The following is a 15,059-nucleotide window of genomic DNA, read 5'->3' as shown; positions in this document are numbered from 1 at the left end:
CTACTAACCTCATCATGCCCCCTTGACCTGTCCATCCTCCCTACCTCCCCACCTATACTCTCCTCTCCACCTATCTTCTCCTCTATCCATCTTCGGGCCGGTTCCTCCCCTCCCTATTTATTTCAGAACCCCTCTCCCCCTCCCCCTTTTCTGATGAAGGGTCTAGGCCTGAAACATCAAAAGCAAAAGAAGTGTTGTTAGGCAAATGTAATAAAACTGCAATCATGTTACATAACAAATACACAAGCTCACCAGCCTTAAATTAGGATTTATATTTATATAAGGGTTCCAGCATCCCAAATGCAATTTTCCCCACTATTCATGTAAACTTTGAAAAAGATGTAAAATTTGACATAAATAGAAAATGCTGGAAATGTTGCTGAGTATATCCAGTATTTCCAATTTTATTTCAGATTACATATATCCATAGTGCTTTGCATTCACATTTCTGTAAAGTATTTTTAAAGAAAATAATTCTTCTCCCAGTCATGGGCTGATAAAACTATGCCTGAGATTATCCACACAAATGTGTGAATTATTCAACTTGGAGTTACAATTATATTTACAAAGGAAGTCAGTTATCAATTCTGTTTGAAGAAAACAGACACTGCTAATGTGTTTATGATAGAAGATCACTTAATTTCTTCTCGCCCTTTAGCAATCTACTTTACAACAAACCTACTTCCAGACAGATAGCAGCCTGAAATTACTCCTCCTGAGTCTTTCTCAACCTGCAACTGAATCTAGTATGGTAGGACCACAAGTAATATTTCGCCATTTCCAACAGGTGCTCAAGCCAAATGATTTTTGTCAAGTTAATCAAGTAGACTTACACTGCGCAGTTGCAAATGTACCGGTACTACAGTTCATACACCACTATTACTAACAATGATTCCATGCAGATTCAGAAACTGGAGCTTACCTTTTCCTTATTGTTGCGGAACTCAGGAAAGCACTGGTTCAATTCTTCTTTCTGTTCAGAGAGATAATTTTGGTAAACCCTTAGGAGTTTCTGGCATTTTTGATACTGCTGTTGCAAGGGTATAAAGTAGGTCAAGAGAAGTAACATAATTGGAGGAAATATAAAGCACTGCAAATTTTACTCACTGCTTTCAATGATGAGGCATGACAAAGCAGCTAACTTCCTCTCAAACAAAAAAGTACATTCAAAAGACACAGAAAGTTTGTATAGCATAAAACTGTTTTATAAATAAGTCTGCAGCACTCGAATTTAGCAAAGACAAATTACGAACGGTCTAAGTAATTTTATAGATTTAGAAAATTTAATTTATATAGTAATTCTGTATTATGAGCTTAAAATGAAAATGAATCACTAAGTGATAGCCACGATCTCTATTTATGTTGGGTTTCATTGTACAATTTGTTATGTGAATTCCAACAATCACACCAATGAACAAAGCTGCAAAATAGATTAACCAGGCCTTGACTTTTCACACGTTGTTCAAATTCACTAGCATAACAGAATTCATCCAGTGTTCCACTTATATAATGAACAAAGAAATTTTAAAGTGAAAGATCTCTGCATCAAAACATCTGTATCCAGGTACCTTTGTACCTAAAATGGTGCCATAAGTGGCAACCTGTAAATTTTTCACTGTACTCATAAATACAGGTGACAATAAAGCGAATTCTAATTATAAAAAAGTATCCAAATTGTGACAAAGGAATTATTCATGGTGCAATAACATAGAAGTTACATTGTGTCAGAGTTCAATTAGTAAATTTAATTTGGAATAAAAATAGTGAGCCATGATTTATCAAAGCCCAACTGGTACATTAACATAACTCAAGGGAAGACGACAGTCCTTAACATAATTGGCCTAAATGTGACTCCAAATGGACAGCAATGTGGTTGATTGTCAATTGTTCACAGAAATGGCCGAGCTATCCACTCAAAGTATATGAAACCATTGGGAAGAAAATCCTACTTTACCCGCTCCTCAACAATCTATTTGTTGTTTGTCTTTAACAGTATTGGTGTCAGAACCATGCTATATGGGATAATTTCAAAACTGTAAGAGGCTCCTGGCCTGGTGCTGCTGTTTATTCTTTTACTTTTGCCCCTTCTCTCCTTTCTCAGTGCCAACAGTCCCTTTCCCAGAGTGTCGGCAGCAGCAGGAACAGTTCCTTCCCGGGCCTGCAGCAGCAGGTTCATTTGCTGAAAAGGTGGTCCAGGAGGCAGCAGGGACAGGAACTTAAGCCAGATCAAGGCACCAGCTATTTCAGCATGGTGGGCCCAGCGTCAACTTTGAACCCAGTTCGGGACCCAACAACTTCAGTGGACTTATAACCATGACAGCATCTACAGGCAAGATGATGTTGTAGAATAGTGACATGGTTCTAACAGCAGCACATGGCTCCAGGCCATGGCTGGGCCCAGGCAGATATGGTGACATTCCAGCTGCAATGGCATGTGGGGACTCGAGGCACCAGAGTGCTTGCAGACAGATTCCAGTTTTGTGGGAAGAGAGATAATGGGAACTGCAGATGCCGGAGAATTCCAAGATAATAAAATGTGAGGCTGGATGAACACAGCAGGCCAAGCAGCATCTCAGGAGCACAAAAGCTGACGTTTCGGGCCTACCGAAACGTCAGCTTTTGTGCTCCTGAGATGCTGCTTGGCCTGCTGTGTTCATCCAGCCTCACATTTTATTATCAGTGACCTAGATATTTCCTTTTCTTATGGTTGTTTCTTTTATTTCTGCTTCTATTGTTAATCTTGTTTTTTTGAATAATAAGATGGTGTCCAGAAGAACATCTATTTTGTACACTTTTCACTGCACTCAAATTGTCTTATTTGATTGTCTTATGAGGAAGGCTGCGACAAGGAGAAGCTTGCAACAATTGTAATTTAGAAGAATAAGTGACTACTTGATTATAACATACAAGATTCTGAGAGGTTTTTACACACTGGATTTGGAAAGGGTAGTTCCTCTTCTGGGAAAATCTTGAACTGAGAGTCAATGTTTAAAAATAACGTGCTGATAATTTATCAGATTTTTTTCCCCATAAATGGTCTTCAGTCTTGGAACACTCTTCCTTTTAAAAAAGACAGTGGAAGCAAACAGTCCTTGAACATTTTAAAGGCAGACATAGATTGATTATTTAAAAAAAACTGAAAACTGCAGATGCTGTTAATCAGGAACAAAAACAGAAATTGCTGGAAAAAAGAATCAGCAGGTCTGGCAGAATCTATGGACAGAAATCAGTTAAATTTGTCAGGTCCAGTGACCCTTCTTCAGATAGATTCTTGATAAGCAAGGAAGTGAATGGTTATCAGGGTTGGCAGAAATTTGAAATGATCAGTTCAGCCATGATTTCAGTATCACAAATTGTTATGGTGAAGAAAGCCATTCAGCCCACCAGGTCTGGACCAGCTCTCTGAGCATTTTAAAAGTGCCAATCTCCTGCCTTTTCCCTGATCACCCTGCACATGAGATGATTGTTTAAGTAGAAACAATACCCTCTTGAAGATCCCCTCAATTGAACCTGTCTCCACCACATTTATAGGCACTGTATTCCATACCCTAAGTACTCTGAGTGAATAAGGCTTTCTTATCTCACATTTGCTTCTTTTAAATCTGTGCCTTCTGGTTTGAGTAGGAACAGTTTTTCCTAATTGACTCTGACCAGATTCTTCTGATTTTATTAAATTATCTTATTGAAAGGCAGAGTTCTGCCCCTAACTCGCACTGCTTCCAACACATTGGTCTCCTTATTTAAGAAAGGATGTAAATGAGTTCTTTAACTGAAGCATGACCTCCCTACTTGAGTCAAATTTACCTCACAATAAAATATAACTGCACAATTGTTTTCCTTAGTCACTTGCTGTACCTGCATATTATTCGTTTTCAATGCACGCAGTAGGACATGGATTCCTTTGCAAACTACAATTCTGCAATCTCTTGCTGTATAAATAATATGCTTCTTTATTATTCCAAAATGGTCAATTTTACATTTTCCATGTTATACTCTATTGCGCAGATCTTTGTCCACTCACTTAACCTATTTATATCTTTTTGTAGTCTCTACGTCCTCTTCACAACTTACTTTCCGACCCACCTTTGTGTTGTCAAATTTAGCAGCCAGACTTGCATTCTTGCAATCGGCAGAGATTGTGGAAAAAAAAATGTTGAGACGGTCAGCACAGATTCCTCTGGTACACCACTGGATACATCAACGCAACAAGTATATAGGTCAGTTCTGCTGTAACTAGTGCTCCAGCAACGTGAATTGTCTATAACACAACTGATGAATTAGATGAATACTAGTTCTAAAATGGGATCTTGTGTTGGCTCTAACATGATTCCTTCAATGCTAGAACATCATGTTGGTTTTGCAAGGCACGTTAGATTTGAGGAAGTGGAGAAAGACGATATTGAAGACCTCTCTACAGCTGATCTATAACAACTTGTCACTGGGAGGGAAGTGGAAGCAAGATGAAGTCCAGGATGCAGCACCACAACAGCTTTCCACTTCTGTTTTGTCTTCTATCCTGAGGAAAACTGAAGCATTTGCAGCTCTTAGAGGACAACAGTTATAATGCAGACTACAGCAAGGTAGCAGCTCTTGGAATAAGGTCTTATTTAGCACCCCATGAACAGCTTCTTGGAAGCAAAAAGAAAAAAAGGGCAAAGCAGCAAAAACTGGACGTCCATTGTAAGCCAACCTCCAAGAAACAGTCAGAAGACAATGAACTACAGCCATCCACTTCTGGATTAACTATTTTTCCACCCTAACCCTGCAACCACAACTGCACCTCGAGGGGATTATGATGATAATAATGTCGACCCTCAGGCTCTGCATTAACAAGAGTAACCTCAAAACCTCCTCCCATCAAATCACCTTGACATTTTTTCAATGTAAGGTGTTAAATTTACTTATTTCATTATTAATGATGAATTAAACATATATTCAAACTGTGCTATCCTTTGTGTTAGGCTTGTGATTTTTGATTGATTTTGAGTGATATGTTTTGGTGGTCTGCCTCTAATCATGCTTTTCTCATACGCCCGACTATTTCTGTAATGTGTTGTTGTGCAGGAACACAACTATCACATTATAACAGACCCGACTGTATGACCCACTCATGACTCCTATTTCTTGTTAGTCAAATTTCAAGGACAATCTGTTGTGCCTAAACCATGAGCCTTTGTTTAAAGCATTAATCTTTGAAAAGACATCTTATCAAATATCTTTGGGTATCTAAAGACAGTAGATCTGTTGGTTTGTCTTTAGTGATGTTGCTCTAACTTCAGATACAGAAACCTGACACACGCACCAGCAGGTTCAGATACTGCTATAAGACTAATGAGCAGACTCTCTCGTCTCAAATAACACCATCTTGTTAACTTGATCTCGCCTAGCACATGCCCTGTGCAATGTAACTGGTGTGTCACTGTCTGAGTATTTTTAGAACCTCTGATCTATAAATCCTTGCTTAGCGTGATCTGCTTGTGCTACTAGTAAACAAAGTTTTTCACTGTGCTTCGGTACACATGACAAAATAAATCAAATATAATATCCCTTTGAGTAACATTTTATCAACTCTCCTGATTTTGTTAAGGTTTTAAGTCTAGAATTTCCCCTTGAGAGGGGAACAAGGAGATTTTAATCAGTGGTGAATGATTCACTTTTGATTTCTTTGATGAAATTTGAAGTCGTCACTATTGCTACGTAGGCAAAGCTGAAAATTATTTACAAAGGAGATAAATGGGTACTTAATCTACTCTGATGACTGAGGGATGAACGTTAGCTTAGTTTTCAGTCACTAAAAGGTCATATAATGGTGATAGGATGCAGTTCATTCAAAACAAAAAAGGTGAGACTTAACAATTACAGCAGTGCATTTTGTGCAGTGGATGCAGAGGAGTTGTTATCAACGGTCTTATTACTGTCTGAAGAAAGGGAAGGAAGAAGCCCCACAATAATCTGGCCAACATTTCTTCCTCAACCCAACCATTTTCAATTCTTCCAATGATCTTCCCTCTATCTTGAGATTAGAAGTGCAGATGTTTACGGATGGCTGCACAATGTTTAGTAGCATTTGTAAATACTTAAATAATAAAGACTGTGTCTATATGCAATGGACCTGGAAAACATCCAGGCTTAGACTGATAAGCGATAAGTAACATTCATGTCATATGAATGCCTAGAAGTCACCATCTCAAATTAAATAACCTAACTTATATCTCCGCTTTACATCCAAAGGCATTACCTGCCATGAATCCACAAACATCAACATGCCGAGTGTTACCATTGGTCAGAAATGATCCAGCAAATACAAGTACCATGGCTAAAAGACCAGATATCCAAAAATGGAACGATCACTTTCAGCTAAAGGTGGACATGATAATGACTTTTCATTTAGTTCCAAGATGGCCCACAAATAGTTGTTATACGGCTGTGCAAGTCTTTGGTTGATAATTATTTCTCCATTGAACCTGCATTTTGCATTGGCTACAAGTCAGAGTTATAGTTATACAGTACTACGGCATGGAAACAGGGCCTTTGGCTCATGCGAATTATAGTGCCCACTCAGCCAGTTCCAACCGCCCACATTTGGTCCATATTCCTCTAAACCTTTCCCATCTATGTACCTAGGCAAGTGTTTTTTTTAAAAAATGTTGCTATTGTACCTGCCTCAACCACTTTCTTTGACAGCCCATTCCACTAACGCACCGCTCTCTGTGTGAAGTTGCCCCTTAAGTTGTTCTTAAATTTTTCCCTTGTCACCTTAAACCTACGCCCTCTAATTTTCAATTCCACATCCCTGGGAAAAAGACTATATGCATTCATCCTATCTACATGCCTCAATTTTATACACCTCAGTAAGGTCCCCCCTCATTCTCCTACGTTCCAAGGAATAAACACCCATCTTGTCCAACTGCTCCCTATATATACAGACCTGCTAGTCCTGGCAACAACCTTGTAAATCTTCTTTGCATACTTTCCAATTCAGCTATGTCTTTCCTATAACAGGGTGACCAAAATTGTACACAATACCCCAAGAGTGGCTTCACCAATGACTTATACAACTGTAACGTACCATCACAACTCCTACAGTCAATGCCTCAATTGATGTAGGCCAGCATGCTAAATGCCTTCTTCACGGCCGTCTTCTTGTGAAGCGGATTTCAATGAACTATGTACTTGTACTCCTAGGTCCCTCTGTTCCACAACATTGCTCAGAACCTTACTATTTACTGTATAAGCCCTAGCTTGGTTTGACTTGCCAAAGTGCAACACCTCACACTTATCTGTATTGAACAGCATTTGCAAATCCTCAGCCCACTTTCCGTTCTGATCAAGATCCCTCTATAATTTTTGAGGACCTTCGCTATCAACGATACTAAATTTTGTATCATCCTCAAACTCACTAATCATGCCTTGGACATACACGTCCAGATCATTTATGTAAATAACAAAGGTCTCAGCACCGACCCTTGTAGCACACCACTGGTCACAGTAATCAACTTTCTGTCATCAAAACTGTAAAGCACGAGTGACATTTCTATGATTTAGCCTTGGATGACGTTCAAAGGGCATTTAAAAAAAGTGGCTAACCAATTAACTATCTGAAAGTAATTCCAAACTGCTATCTCCATCTTAAAGGCAACAACATAAACTGGTATCTTCAGTGTTGTCCACTGAAGTTGCTGCTCTTTTTATCCGTTCTAAATCGATCTCTCCTTGTGTGTTTGCAAGTGTACCCTGTTACTAAGTATTCCCTTCACCACAGAGGTGTGAAATAAATCCTTCTTCTGATTTAACTTTACAACAGCATTATCCTTACAAACCTAGAGTCCACAAACCTGGGGCAGTGGAGAAATATGCCACAATTATTTAAAAAGGGTGAAAAATTAAACAATAGTCTGTCTACCTACATCTGGTGAGAATAAGGGCAGAGATTAGTTTTAAAATTTGCAATCTGTCCATAACAGATGCAAACGGAAATTCTTCAGTCAGCTCCAGACTTTTCAAACCAACAGAGTCTCTGAATATTTTGACAGGGGGCTAATAACATGACCTAAAAGGCCATTTGTTAGATGTCAAATCTGACTCATGAGAACTAGACCAAACTCAATTATTATTTCAGCTGGGTCTCAAATACTTTGTGGTTATTTGCAAAACTTGTGTTGACCATTTTTATGTTTTCCACAGTAATACAGTCACATTATTTCAAGGACACAGTGCAGCACACACATTCCTCACTTGTCTGTCCCTAAAGTACCATGAAAATAATCACTTCAATCAAAATTGCTTCAAATCAAGCAAAGGTTATTGCTGTTTTGAAATCATCTGCCATTCTCAGTAGGCATTCACTCGAAGCAATACTTAAACCACCAACATAATGGCTAATTTCTTATTAGATATTAGACTTTAGACCGAACAGAGCAGATAATTACAGCAAACAGACAATTCCCCTCCCGAGTTCTGGGAATAACATTTTAAGTAAAACAAGGCACCAATTCTGATCTCGGAAACTCATTTATAAAGTGAAATATCACAATGTTTGAGTCTCAGGAAGCAGAAACCTAACTTTGACTAATAAAGATGTGAGAGAAAGAACACATTAAAAATAGAAGTTATCATTACTGCGGAAAGCATGAAAGCATGGTGACTGCTGCCCTCTGCAGATCATTTCAACTCATGACTCACCTTTGCCCACTTAACATTATAATGCAAAAACATTTAGCCAGTTAGTTTATTGCCGGCATAAATGGATGAAAATTTAAATTAATCAGAACAATTTATGCTACACGGTGCTAATTAGTTGACATCCACTCTGATTGGCCAAAGGATTATCAAGATCTTTGGTAATTCAAAAAGAGTCAATGGATTGAACATATTCCTATGGTTTCTAATGATTATCTGATGATAATCAATTGATTATTCTAATTGGCTGTCAGTGTAGCTTTAGTGCACTCAGGATTATTCAGCAAATATGTCCTAATCACAGAATAATATCAACTGTACATATTTAGTTTAGGGTTTTGCAAACACAGGCTTGTTTAACACAGTTAGCACACTACTGAAACAACTGAACAAAAATGCTATTTGATTCGATCTTTCAGTTCCTTTGAATATGTTCAAGCCACGTGCAAATTGTAAAATATCCAGGCACTAATTCTTTTATTCGTCTTGGAGAGGGGAAGCTAAAAAAATTCAGGAATTTTTCTCTTTTAAGTGACATTCAAGTTTTGTATCAAAAGAGAACATTAGTCCTTTTCCCGTGGTACTACAGATGGTAAATCAGAGTCAGTCGCATATTTGTTCTGAAACAAAAACAGGAATTGCTGGTGAAACTCAGCAGATCTGGTAGCATCTATGGGAGGAAAGCAGAATTTACATTTTGAGTCTGGTCACTCAGAACACTTTTTAAAACAGGGGGAAAAAAAATGATAAAATTGCAAAATTAATGGTTGGGTTCTTTACTTAAACGGTGGCGAAAAAATGTATTAAAAAGGCAGAAAAATAGATATATAGCTATGATCTTATAACATTACAGAGACAGTCACAAGGAGATTAAAGTTGAGAATGATTAGGGTATGTGACATGTTATGAGGGTAGATAGGAAGGAAACAGTACTGGGCTAGTACTGTTGGTACAAGATGGAATAAGTGTAATCGCAAGAAACAATCTTGAATTGAATAAAATCCATATCAGTGGAGCCAAGAAATAAAAACAGAAAGATGATATTGTTCCATTTCTGGTTGCAGCAGCAGTGCGAGCGGGGCTTGGAGCAGGGGCCTGTCGGGAAGCCGGTGAGTCACTGCTTTAAAAACTTAGCTCGTGAATAGGCGGAGCGTATGCTGAGCAAGAGCAGACACGGGACTGCAGAGTAAGTGAGTTAATATAGTTGTGTGGCTGTGTTACCCGAAACACTACTTGGATAGTGTCTCCCACCCACCATCCTCCTCTAACCAAAAAAAAGGTTCTGTGCGCCAGATTATTCTTTATTTTTCAACAGTCTCTTCGGGAATTTAGAATAATGGGAACGGAGGTTGGGGCAGTTGAATGTTCCTCCTGCAGAATGTGGGAGGTAAGAGTCACCACTAGTGTCCCTGCTGACTACATCTACGGGAAGTGCACCCAACTCCAGCTCCTCGAAAACCGCGTTAGAGAGCTGGAGCTGGATGAACTTCGGATCATTCGGGAGGCAGAGGGGGTTATTGAGAGGAGTTACAGGGATGTGGTCACTCCTCAGGTACAAGAAAAAGGCAGATGGGTTACAGTCAGGGGACGGAAAGGGAACCGGCAGGCAGTGCAGGGATCCCCTGTAGCCATTCCCCTCAACAATAAGTATACTGTTTTGGATACTGTTGGGGGGGACGACTTACCGGGGAAAGCAGTGGGGCACAGGTCTCTGGCACAGAGTTTGTACCTGATGCTCAGAAGGGAAGGGGGAAGAAGAGCAGAGCAGTAGTCACTGGGGACTCCATAGTTAGGGGGACAAATAGGAGGTTCTGTGGGGACAAGAGACATTCACGGTTGGTGCGTTGCCTCTCAGGTGCCAGGGTGCATGATGTGTCTGATCGTGTTTTTGGGATCCTTAAGTGGGAGGGGGAACAGCCCTAAGTCGTGGTCCACATAGGCACCAACGACATAGGTAGGAAGAGAGATGGGGATTTAAGGCAGAAATTCAGGGAGCTAGGATGGAAGCTTAGAGCTAGGGCGAACACAGTTGTTGTCTCTGGTTTGTTGCCCATGCCACGTGCTAGTGAGGCGAGGAATAGGGAGAGCGAGGAGTTGAACACGTGGCGACAGGGATGGTGCAGGAGGGAGGGTTTTGGATTCTTGGATAATTGGGGCTCTTTCTGGGGTAAGTGGGACCTCTACAAGCAGGATGGTCTTCACTTGAACCAGAGGAGTACCAATATCCTGGTGTGGGGAGATTTGCCAAGGCTATTTGAGTGGGTTTAAAACCAATTCAGCAGGGGGATGGGAAACAAAATTGTAGTTCGAGTATAGAGAAGGTTGAGAGTAGGGAGGTCCGAAATAAAGTTTCAGGGGCACAAGATGGCACCAGCAAGCAAGAAGTTGGTTTGAACTGTGTCTACTTCAACGCCAGGAGCATCCAGAAGGTGGTGGGTGAACTTGCAGCATAGGTTGGTACCTGGCACTTCGATGTTGTGGCCATTTCGGAGACACGGATAGAGCAGGGACGGGAATGGTTGTTGCAGGTTCCGGGATTTAGATGTTTCAGTAAGAACAGAGAAGATGGTGGGTGGTGGTGGTGGCGGTGTGTGTGTGTGTGTGTGTGTGTGTGTGTGTGTGTGTGTGTGTGTGTGTGTGTGTGTGTGTGTGTGTGTGTGTGTGTGTGTGTGTGTGTGTGTGGCATTGTTGGTCAAGGACAGTATTACAGTGGCAGAAAGGATGTTTGGGGACTTGTCAACTGAGGTAGTATGGCCTGAGGTTAGAAACAGGAAAGGAGAGGTCACCCTGTTGGGAGTTTTCTTTCGGCCTCCAAATAGTCCCAGATATGTAGAGGAAAGGATAGCAAAGATGGTTCTCGATAGGAGTAAGAGAGACAGAGTAGTTGTCATGGGAGACTTCAACTTTCCAAATATTGACTGGGAACTCGAAAGTTCGAGTACTATAGATGGGTCAGTTTCTGTCCAGTGTGTGCAGGAGGGCTTCCTGACACAGTATGTAGACAGGCCAACAAGGGGTGAAGCCACATGAGATTTGGTACTGGGTAATGAGCCCGGCCAGGTGTTTGATATGGAAGTAGGTGAGCACTTTGGTGATAGCGATCACAATTCTGTTATGTTTACTTTATTGATGGAAAGGGATAGGTGTATACCACTGGGCAAGAGTTATAGCTGGGGGAAAGGCAATTACAATGAGATTAGGCAAGATTTAGGGAGCATAGGATGGGGAAGGAAACTGCAGGGGATGTGGAGCATATTCACGGAAAAGCTCCTGTGTGTCCTAGATAAGTATGTACCTGGCAGGCAGGGAGGAAGCTGTAGAGGGCGGGAGCTGTGGTTTACAAAGGAGGTGGAATCTCTGGTCAAGAGGAAGAAGAAGGCTTATGTTAGGATGAGATGTGAAGACTCAGTTAGGGCGCTGGAGTGTTACAAGGTAGCCAGGAAAGACCGAAGGAGAGTGCTCAGAAGAGCCAGGAGGAGACATGGGAAAAGTTGCTGGCGGATAGGATCAGGGTAAACCCTAAGGCTTTCTATGGGTATTTAAGGAATAAAAGAATGACAACAGTAAGATTAGGGCCAATCAAGGGTAGTAGAAGGAGTCTGTGTGTGGAGTCAGATGAGATAGGGGAAGCGCTAAATGAATATTTTTCAACAGTATTCACTCTAGAAAATGACAATGTTGTTGAGGAGAATACTGAGATACAGGCTACTAGAATAGGTGGGATTGAGGTTCACAAGGAAGAGGTATTAGAAATCCTACAGTGTGAAGATAGATAAGTCTCCTGGGCCGGATGGGATTTATCCTAAGATCCTCTGGGAAGCCAGGGAGGAGATTGCCAAGCCTTTGGCATTGATCTTTAACTCGTCATTGTCTACAGAAAGAGTGCCAGATGACTGGAGGACAGCAAATGTGGTTCCCCTGTTCAAGAAGGGGAGTAGAGACAACCCTGGTAATTATAGACCAGTGAGCCTTACCTCAGTTGTCGGTAAAGTGTTGGAAAAGGTTATAAGAGATAGGATTTATAATCATCTAGAAAAGAATAAATTGATTAGGGATAGTCAGCACGGTTTTGTGAAGGGTAGGTCGTGCCTCACAAACCTTATTGAGTTCTTTGAGGTGACCAAACAGGTAGATGAGAGTAAACCGGTTGATGTGGTGTATATGGATTTCAGCAAGGCGTTCGATAAGGTTCCCCACAGTAGGCTATTGTACAAAATGCGGAGGAATGGAATTGTGAGAGATATAGCAGTTTGGACGAGAAATTGGCTTGCTGAAAGAAGACAGAGGGTGGTAGTTGATGGGAAATGTTCATCCTGGAGACCAGTTACTAGTGGTGTACCACAAGGGTCAGTGTTGGGTCCACTGCTGTTTATCATTTTTATAAATGAGCTGGATGAGGGCATAGAAGGATGGGTTAGTAAATTTGCAGACGACACTAAGGTCGGTGGAGTTGTGGATAGTGACAAAGGATGCTGTAGGTTGCAGACAGACATAGATAAGCTGCAGAGCTGGGCTGAGAGGTGGCAAATGGAGTTTAATGCAGACAAGTGTGAGGTGATGCACTTTGGTAGGAGTAACTGGAATGCAAATTACTGGGCAAATGGGAAGATTCTTGGTAGTGTGGATGAGCAGAGAGATCTCAGGTGTCCACATACACGGATCCTTGAAAGTTGCCACCCAGATTGACAGGATTGTTAAAGCGGCATAGTGTTTTAGCTTTCATTAATAGAGGGATCGCGTTCCAGAACCAAGAGGCTATGCTGCAGCTGTACCAAACTCTGGTGCAGCCACACTTGGAGTATTGTGTACAGTTCTGGTCACCGCATTCTGAGAAGGATGTGGAAGCTTTGGAAAGAGTGCAGAGGAGATTTACTAGGATATTGCCTGGTATGGAGGGAAGGTCTTACATGGAAAGGCTGAGGCTGTTTTCGTTAGAGAGAAGAAGGTTGAGAGGTGACTTAATTGAAACATATAAAATAATCAGAGGGTTAGATAGGGTGGATACGGAGAGCCTTTTTCCTAGGATGGTGACGGCGAGCACGAGGGGACATAGCTTTAAATTGAGGGGTGAAAGATATAGGACAGATGTCAGAGGTAGTTTCTTTACTCAGAGAGTAGTAAGGGAATGGAACGCTTTGCCTGCAACGGTAGTAGATTCTCCAACTTTAAGTACATTTAAGTCGTCATTGGACAAGCATATAGATGTACACGGAATAGTGTAGGTTAGATGGGCTTCAGATTGGTATGACAGGTCGGCACAACATCGAGGGCCGAAGGGCCTGTACTGTGCTGTAATGTTCTATGTTCTATGTTGGCAGGAGTAGTCAAAGGTCCCGTAACAGTAAAACGAAGGCATGTAACAATAAGTAATATATTGATCTAAGGTGACTTGAATCTCATGTAGATTTGAAGTAGAAGACATGAAGAGGATTTCGGAGTGTGTTTCTTCGAACACTATGTTGAGGATTTGGCCAGGAATTTTGCTGGATCTAGTGATGTGTAGGGAGGAAGATTCTGGCAAGTTGATGCGTTAACTGTGGTTAACCAGAAACAATAAAGATAGCATCAAATCGAAAGAAGATAAAGCATACAATGCAGGAAAGATTAGTGCTAAGACAGGATTAGGAAAATATTAAAAACCAAGAAAAGATGGGCAAAAAAAATTAAGAGGGAGAGAATAAACTTTGAAGGTAAACTTACAAATAATATCAAGACAGTCAGAAAAAGCTTCTTTAAATATATAACAAGGAGGAGAAGAGAAGCCTGAGTGAACTTGGTCCCCTTAGATAATGAGCTGTGTAAATAATAATAGGGAACCAGGAAATGGCACTGTTAATGAAATTCTTTGCATCAGTCTTCACAGGAGGAGGTAGCCAATAGCTTCTCAAAGTTACAAACTAACCGGGGTTGAGGTGGGGGGGGGGGGGGGGGGGCTAATTAAGTAAGCAAGCAAATAAATAAAAATAAACCATCACTAAAGAAAAAGTGCGAGCAAAACTAAAGTGAAATTTAGAAATATAAAGGGGGCATTAGAGCTTAGAAATAAAAAAAAGGATGATTACCTTGCTGGGATTTTAATGCAGACATCCCAACAGTCAGAGGGAGATAGAGGAGCAGTTATCTAGGCAAATCACAGAAAGGGGAGTGAGAAACTGATATCTTTGTAGGGTACTTCAATTTTGGTAACAAACAAGGATCACTTTATTGTAAAAGCACTAGACTGGGTGGAATTTTTAAAAATATCCAGGACAACATATAAATAGTTCTACAAGAAATGGGGCAGAGATAGACCTAATTGGGGCATTCTGGTGAAGTTTGCCAATGATACGAAGATAAGTGGACACGCAAGTAGTACTGAGGTGGTGGGGAGGCTGCAGAAA

The 15,059-nt window shown here is 40.8% G+C and overlaps 1 protein-coding gene across 4 annotated transcripts in view; it reads right to left on the bottom strand.

Moving 5' to 3' along the window:
• kiaa1328 (KIAA1328 ortholog) overlaps positions 1 to 15,059 on the bottom strand; it is a 170,349-nt gene that overhangs the window by 109,912 nt on the left and 45,378 nt on the right. For all 4 annotated transcript variants that reach the window (XM_048532160.2, XM_048532132.2, XM_059649178.1 and 1 more), the window contains one exon: positions 923 to 1,041. In XM_048532160.2, coding sequence (XP_048388117.1) covers positions 923 to 1,041 — 119 coding nt within the window. The remainder of the gene's footprint in view (positions 1 to 922; positions 1,042 to 15,059) is intronic.

Source organism: Stegostoma tigrinum, chromosome 1, assembly GCF_030684315.1.
Source record: "Stegostoma tigrinum isolate sSteTig4 chromosome 1, sSteTig4.hap1, whole genome shotgun sequence".
In the NCBI taxonomy this organism is placed as follows: domain Eukaryota; kingdom Metazoa; phylum Chordata; class Chondrichthyes; order Orectolobiformes; family Stegostomatidae; genus Stegostoma; species Stegostoma tigrinum.
This window is presented reverse-complemented; position numbering and strand designations above follow the sequence as displayed.